Source organism: Condylostylus longicornis, unplaced genomic scaffold (genome assembly GCF_029603195.1).
Source record: "Condylostylus longicornis isolate FDR11 unplaced genomic scaffold, ASM2960319v2 ptg000006l, whole genome shotgun sequence".
Classification (NCBI taxonomy): Eukaryota; Metazoa; Arthropoda; class Insecta; order Diptera; family Dolichopodidae; genus Condylostylus; species Condylostylus longicornis.
Genome location: NW_026577975.1, coordinates 755753 through 763947, shown reverse-complemented (window position 1 = coordinate 763947; position 8195 = coordinate 755753). Strand labels below are relative to the sequence as shown.

The window sequence follows — 8195 nt, the reverse complement described above, 5'->3', positions numbered from 1 at the left end:
TGGTAATTTTGATTTACATACATACATATATGAAAGGATAACAAACAATATTAATATGAGTGTACGGCAAAAACTTATAAATTTATTATATATGTACACAACGTATGTATTCTTACTTGTATACAAAATGTATTCTCATGTGTAAATATTATGTACATTACTAAATAAAAACAAGAAAATCAAAAAAAAAAAAAATGTTGATGGGTGCGCGCTTTACTTTTTCTCTATTCTGTTCTGTATTATTTTTCTTTTCTTTTATTTGTTGTTGTTGTTGTTTTTTATATTTTTATTACATATTATAAGTATATATATGTACGTATGCGGCGTAAATTAAATGAAAATAAAAGAAGAAAAAAAAGGGACCTAGAAACTGTATCAAAGGATATGATGATGATAACGATGATGTTGATGATGATGATGATGATGCGGGAATATCACAAAAATAGAGAAGGAGGAGATGGTCGGTTAAACAGGAGGAAAATAAAATGTAGAGAATGAAAGACGAAATTTTTTCTTTTTCTAATTAGGATTTCAAGAGAAAAGTTTTTTTTACGTTTTTTATAATTTTATTTGATTTTTTCTCTTTTTTTATTTTCTTTTTTGCTATTTTTTATTCTACTTCATTTTTATTATTATTTTGTACATTTTTCTTCTGTAATGAAATCAACCAATATTGGATATGGTGGTGCCAAAGGACACAAAGAAACAAAAAACGAAAGAAATACAAAAAAAAATGAAAATAAAAATGAAAATAAAAAGAAAAGTATAAAATTAAATAAGAAATGGCGAATATTCACATATGACTATATAATGTAGCATGTGTACGCCACACACGATAGCTGATTGTAATGAGAAGAGGACAGAGAAATGAAAAAAGTTTTTCCTTTTTATTTTAATGTTGATTTTTCTTCTTTTTTTTTGGTTCTGTTCTTTTGTTTTTGTCTTTTAATAACATATGTATGTATGTATGTATAGTATAAAGAACCGGTTATATAGTATAAAATTCACATATGAATAAATATGTAAAATAAATGTTATATTTTGTATATAATATTTCTTTAAATATATTGTTATATTATAATAAAAGCCTGGATTATATTTAGAGTTTTTACTTTACTTTGTCATAAAAAAAAAACAACAACAACAAAAAAGTAACGAACAGAAACAGAAGTAACAAAAAGTCCTGAAAATTCATTAAAAAAAAAAAAAGAAAAAATTTTTTTTTTGTATTTTTGGTAATTGCACGACAGGTTTTAATCCCCTTCTATTTTGGAGTATATACATATGTATGTATACATGCGTTTATTTCTCATATATAATTAAAAATAATAAAATAAAATAGAAAGAAAAGCAAAAAAAAAACTTTTTTTGTTTTTCGTATATTTTATTTTTGGGTGTGTCCTTTTATTTATTTTTTGAAATTTTTACTAGGAAAATTTTTTGTATTTCATTTAATTTATTTATTTTTTTTTATTAAATAAATTTAATAATTAAAAAAATTTTTCTTTAAAATGTAAATTTTAATTAAAGAAATGTAAAAAGAGAAATGAATGCAAAAGCGTTATGAAAGGATAATAAATGCACACATACACGCACGCACACCGATTTACTATTAACGATATGAAATACTACTAGAGATTTTGAAAAAATATTTTATTGCATACTTTTAGGTTAATATATAGAATGGCTCTTTGAGTATTAATGCAATAAATTTTCGAAATTTTTTATATATTTTTCTATTCAATATTTTTTATTTCATGTAAATTATTAAATTATTATTGGGACTGCAATAAAAGCCTATCAACAATATTCTTTGATGACTTACATACAAAAGGACTTTATCACAGTTAATCACAAATAAAGATTTCAAAATTTGATTTCAGATTTCAATTTTATTTACTTGAAAATAAAATGTAATGGTAATGATTTTTGCCAAGTAAATTTTCTTAGAATTGATTCTTAACACACAAATGTTTCAAATTACGAGAACAAAATAAGTGATACAATTTAAAAAGAGGCAGTTTTTAAAATGACATTGCAACTCATTACTTCTTTTAGTTGATCTTTTATCAAAGATACATAATTATTAAGATAAAATAAGAAATGAGATTAAAGTTTCAACATAATTTTTTTTCAAGAAATTTTAAATAAAAAGTAAATATGAATCGGATAGTTTTAAAATTAAAAGTTACTTAGTTTAAAATTAAAAACTAGTTTTTCTGTTTTTTGAGGTTTTTAATTAAATCACGTATTAGTAATAAAATGTTTATAGTTAACATGTAGATGCAATAATATTAAAGATCGTTCAGTCAATAAGAATTCATCTATACTATAAATGCATTTTGCAAAAACTTTTATCAAGGAAGTCTAATAAAAGTTCAAAATATTGGAAAAAAAAATTTTCCCACAATGTAGTCAGCTCATTTTTAAATCTTTTTATTGAACCTCTAATCCATATAAACCCGTATTTTTACTTATAATCTAATATATTTTAAATCTAAAATATCCGAAATATAATTTTTAAATAATAATTAATATTACATATATTCGTAATTTTGTATTACATTAGTAATTTTAAAAATAGAATCGAATAGTATTTAAAAACAGACGACAAATAAAATTACATTGATTTATATGTAATATAAAATTTTTTATACTTTATTGAAAAATATATTATAATAAATTAAAGCCAACTAACAAAAATATAATTAAATATATTATTTATTTTTATGTGTACAAAAACATCACATTTTACATTATTAGATATTTTTTTATCGATATTTTATAATACGTTTAAGTAAAGCGCTCAAGTACATTTATTAAAAACGTATAGATGAATCGCTTTTTAAATCAGTACTTATAATTTCATTTGAATTATTTTGATTTTCTTGCCATGATGCATTTTCTAATTTTTCTTTTTCAATTTCAGCTTTCTCATTTTGATTTTGCTTAAAAGCTTCATATTCTAATGCAAATTTTGGAGTTGTAATTCCTAAAAAATCAGCTAATATACTTCCAACATAATCAATTCCAGCTAAAGCTGATGTTCCAGTTTTCCATGATTTTACTTTTAACCAGGGAATCCATGGCAAATTTTTCTAGAAAAAATTTGTTTTTATTCAATAAAAATACTATAAAAATACCTTAATACATATTGTGTAAATTAAAATTTCCTTGTCATAAAAATAACACCAAATTTTTATTACTGGAATAATAAGATTGAATTTAAAAAAGGTTAATAGAGAAATTCGTAATCTTATAAGGCATTAAAATCCAAAACTGCTGTTAAATGTCCTACAAAATAACTTGAAAATTTCAAAATTACTATTTTCAGAATAAAAGCATTTCATTATACAATTCAATACCGATTATAAAAATGCATTTTATATTGTAAGGCCTTGTTCTATTCAAGCATAATTTAGATTTCAATTAATGTAACCATAAATCACAATATTTTTAGTATTATATAAGCAAGCAACATGTTTCTATATTCAATAATATCGATTAACCTTGTCATCGATTTTTTTCTATATATTACGTTTAAGAAATATACTTATTTAGCGCCTACAAAAGCCAATTAAAACCCGAATTAAACCTTCATAACATAATACGATTATGCAAGGCGTGTCCCATAAAATAAATGTAAATTTTACTGAAGTCTTGTAAAAAGCGAAGGCTCAGAATCATTGAAACTTGCAAATGCTTTATGTAAGCAAAAACTTAATTTAAATTTGGTTACCTCATCTATGCTAGCCTGCTCATTTTGCGAACCATTTTCTTCTGTTCCTGCTACAGATCCATCAATATCATCCTCATCATCAGAGAATTCTTCAAGTGTTCCATCACAAAAATGTAATATTTTTTTTGGTTTCTTTATTTGTAATGAAACTTCTTTGTCACCTGTGACTGTATCACTAATCAAGTCTTTATTATTTAGTTCCATTTTTCTATTTTTTAACGTTGTCTTTTTCTATCGTACTAAAATATGCTTCAATTCATATTTTGTTACAGAATAAATTGAAATATTATTTTATTCTATTTCTATTTTATATTGAATTCGATGTAAATTTATTCTCCCAAAAAAAATAAATAAAAATAAGTAAGACAACTTTGATTACTGTCACAACAAAATAATGTCTATTGTCAAAATATAAATAAGTGATGTCGTTTACAAAATAATTTATAACGCCAATCCATCTATCGGATAAATGCTTAACTAAAATATTGAAATAAATTATGAAAATTCGGTTTAAGAACCGTTGAAATTCTTTATTTTACTCAACATTTTTTGGTTTAATTTTATTCAGGGCCATTATATTTTAAAGAAAAACCAATTTAAACACCATAGCTTTTACATTTTACTGTGTGAATGCTTAAAATGCCGGCGAAAATTATTAAAAATCTTTCAATTTTTAATTTTTTATCAGAAAATAAAATTATTGAAAATATATGATAATTGAAGCTCGAATGCTCTCATTAAGTAATCACATTCCAAAATTTTTGTTAAACTATAATAAAAATAAACTAATAAACTATAATAAAAAGCCAATTCAAACAAACAAAAATGTACTTAAAAATATATTTTTATTTAATCTAGAAATCCAAATCAACATAATCATCTCCGTTTTCATCAACACAATCATATTTTCTTAAACAACATTCTGGGAATGGTTTTCCGAATAAAAATCTGTCTCCAGTTTTACAATTTGATTTTGCACTAGTTTGTTTAATACAACTAGAATGAAAAAATGAAAATACATAAAAATTACGTTTATTATTACATAATCACACATGTTGCAAAATTTAAAAACAAAAAAAAACACTTACGTGTGAACACTAACTCTACCATTTGGATTGCATGTAATTTTTTGACAACGTCTTCTTACTTCATGTTCACCTGGTTCAAAAGCTGTATCATCATAAAAACATTTTCCAGGATAATCTATATATTTTTTTATCAAATAGATAAAATAATTATTACAATTAACAGAACAATCCAGTCTTTGTACTTGTGTACAATAGGCACATATAATGACTTATATAAAATTTATAATATTAACTTTCAAAATAGAAAATTTTATAATATTTAACATGAAATTTTTTCGATTTTAATTTACACGTTTTAATTAAAATCTTGATTTACCAGGATGCGATCCATCTACAGAATGTGTATCAGCACTGACATAATATAAAAATGTTAAAGTAATTAAACAAATACAAAAAATTTTCATTTTAATGCTTTTATATATGATTAACTATTAATTTAAAAAAATGTATATTTATCTATACAAATTTGATTTAAATTATCTTATAGGTACGCGTGTTTAACCAACAGCGAACAGAATACGAATAAACTTAAAATTTTGATAACATCTTACCTTTATTTTGATTTTTTCCAAAAATAAAATATTTCATAATCATTTCTTTTTTGTAAAGAGACAAAAAACAAATAGAAAAAACACAAAAAATTTGAAAACTAGAATTGTTCTTAATACACTATTAAATTAAAATACATTTAAAATAATCAATTCATAATTTAATTAGCCATGAGCGTTTTTTTTTTTATTCTAAACTTTTGCGCAATAACTAAAAAAAAAAATTAAAATATCTCGTTTTGTTTTTTTTTTTTAAGTTTTTAACAATAAAAAAGTTTTTTGGGTGTTAAATGCTTTATGTCTCAGAATGGCTATTGCAATAAGAATAATTATAATTGCGGCTACATAAATAAATATAATAAATGTGCATATGTATGTAGATGATATATAAAGCGGTGATTTTCACGAACTTGTACTAATTTATTCCATTTTGTTGTAAAAATATTGAATACAAATAAATATATCTACACATAGCATTTATAAAAGATAAAGATATAGAATTAAAATCTATACTTAAATTTAACCCTCAATTGGTTGGATGCACTTTAAAATACCTCTTACTCAAATTAAATTTTCTTATATAGCATATATAGCCAAAAATTTATTAAGACTGGCTTAATGAAGCCTTAAAATATTAAAAACCAACCCGGCAAAAAAAAAATTCCACACAAATTCTACCACAAGAGAAGGAAAAGCTAAATACTAAAAAATATGAAATATTTGGAGATTCAAAGTTTGAATATAAAAAGTAACATCTATTTAAAATGATCGTTTATTATTTTTGCAAATATTTAATAATAAAATTTTATCCAAGAACCGGTATAATGGAAATTATCGGCACACTCTCACAGAATGTTACCTTGAATACTCGTAGTCTTTTGAGAATGATTTACTGAATCATACAATTTTATAGTTCAATTAATTATAAAAAATTGCTGCAATTTTCATAAACCTTATTTATTATAATTTTAGCTCTGAACAATGAATGTTAACGCAATTTTCCCAAAGAGTCGAAACATTTTTTATATTTTATTAATTTAGATTATGCTGTTTTTTCTATTCTTGCTATCATTCATTTTATAATTGACGAAACTTTGTAAAATATCAGTGAATTAGACCCGCCTTAAAGTTAATTGAGTGTTTTTTAATTAAAACAGTTAAAAGTTAAGTAAAAATTTTTAAATAATTTGTTAAATGTTTGATAGAAAACGGCTTATGGTTAGATCAATTTTAGAACTACAAAACGAATGAAAATCCAGAAAATGAAAATTTTTAATATTTTATGACTTTTCGATCGAGTAGTGCAGCAAATAATACATAGATACAAAAATCGTTTATAGTTAAAAAAAATACTTTACAAAATTTATATATAATTTATTTTATTTAAAAATCTAAATCAACATAATCATCTCCATTTTCATCAGTACATTTATATTTTCTTAAACAACATTCGGGGAACGGCATACCAACACCAAAATAATCTCCTCTTTTACAATTTGGCTTTGAACTGGCTGTTTTAATACAACTACAAAATAAAAACAAATTAAAAAAATGATTATAATTTATAATTAAATTAAGTAATGTTTAATTAGAATTAAGTAAAAAAAATTAAAAAAATAAACTTACCCATGAATGCTAACCCAACTATTTGAACCACATGTAATTTTTTCACAACGTTTCATTATAATATGCTCCCCTGGCGGATAAGGTTTATCATCATAATAGCACATTCCCGGATAATCTACAATATATTTTTATTAATAAATTAAATCTGTTTTAATAATTATTTTAAAAAAATATGTTAAAAAAATATTAAAACATTATAGAATGTAAAAAAGTATTGCTAATTCCAAATGGTATGCAATTTCTTAATATTTTATGCGTTTTTGTATTAAGTTATTATTTTTTTCAGGTTTAAGTCAATTTACCAGGATGCGTTGCATTTTGAGAATGTGTATCAGCACTAACATAATACAAAAATGTTAAAGTCACCAAACAAATGCTAACAATTTTCATTTTCAAGCAGTTTATTACTAAATTAAAAGAAAATTTTAGATAAAATATAAATTTTTCTATACAAAATTTTATTAATGTGTTTAATCAACAGCGATCAGAATACAAATAAACTCAAAAAATTTGATAATATTACCATTAATTTTTGATATTTTCCAAAAATAAAATATTCCATAATCAAAATTTCTTCTCTGCAAAATATTTATGTATGTATATGAGAAACTAGAATAGTTCTTATAATTATAATTTGAAAATAATTAATTCATAATTAAATTATAAATACATATATTTTTTTTTTAATTAATATTTTTTTTTTGTTGCCCAAAATATAATGAATAAAAAAATATTCTTATAAGATTGCTCTTCAGTTTGTCTTAATTTAATGACGTTAAAAAAGTTTATTGGGAGCCGAGTGTTTAGACAATAAAATTAACATGAATGTGTTTTGGAAAATATGTGCATTATCTTCTGCAATTGTGACTTGAAAATATATTATCAGCACTTAGAACAGTTGTCATATATGGAATTTAGATGTACTAGCATAAAATTGCTAAAATATTGTGAATTTTTTAAATATTTACAATATTGAAAATGAAATTTAAGTATAGGGTAAACAGTGGACTATTAAATTATATTATAATAATTATAAGTAATATTTTAATTTTAACGAATAATTATAATATAAGTAATGCACTTTAGTATAAAGAATTAATTTAATTTTGTTTAGGATTCACATATTATCATTCTAGCTCTTTTAGAATTGTGTATAAAAATTTGTCATAAAATAAATAAATACATACATATATA

The 8195-nt window shown here is 22.4% G+C and overlaps 2 protein-coding genes across 2 annotated transcripts; both read right to left on the bottom strand.

The window, feature by feature from the left end:
* Nucleotides 1-2643: 2643 nt before the first annotated feature.
* LOC129618443 (protein FAM177A1) lies at nt 2644-4107 on the bottom strand. Its single transcript, XM_055533180.1, has 2 exons — nt 3740-4107; nt 2644-3098 (listed from the first exon to the last, which is right to left on the bottom strand). Exons 1-2 carry the CDS (start codon nt 3941-3943, stop codon nt 2820-2822), a joined length of 483 nt encoding a protein of 160 aa, XP_055389155.1. The 5' UTR covers nt 3944-4107; the 3' UTR covers nt 2644-2819.
* A 2651-nt stretch (nt 4108-6758) lies between these two features.
* LOC129616870 (uncharacterized) lies at nt 6759-7391 on the bottom strand. The gene is made up of 3 exons (XM_055532388.1): nt 7304-7391; nt 7002-7116; nt 6759-6900 (listed from the first exon to the last, which is right to left on the bottom strand). Exons 1-3 carry the CDS (start codon nt 7389-7391, stop codon nt 6759-6761), a joined length of 345 nt encoding a protein of 114 aa, XP_055388363.1.
* Nucleotides 7392-8195: the final 804 nt, after the last annotated feature.

Coding starts and splice junctions, on each gene's coding strand:
- LOC129618443 (XM_055533180.1), bottom strand. CDS start 3,943: ATGGAACTAAATAATAAAGACTTGATTAGTGATACAGTCACAGGTGAC. Junction 3,099..3,739: donor AGCAGGCTAGCATAGATGAG/GTAACCAAATTT, acceptor AATTTTTTCTAG/AAAAATTTGCCATGGATTCC.
- LOC129616870 (XM_055532388.1), bottom strand. CDS start 7,391: ATGAAAATTGTTAGCATTTGTTTGGTGACTTTAACATTTTTGTATTAT. Junction 7,117..7,303: donor TCAAAATGCAACGCATCCTG/GTAAATTGACTT, acceptor AATATATTGTAG/ATTATCCGGGAATGTGCTAT. Junction 6,901..7,001: donor AGTTGGGTTAGCATTCATGG/GTAAGTTTATTT, acceptor TTTATTTTGTAG/TTGTATTAAAACAGCCAGTT.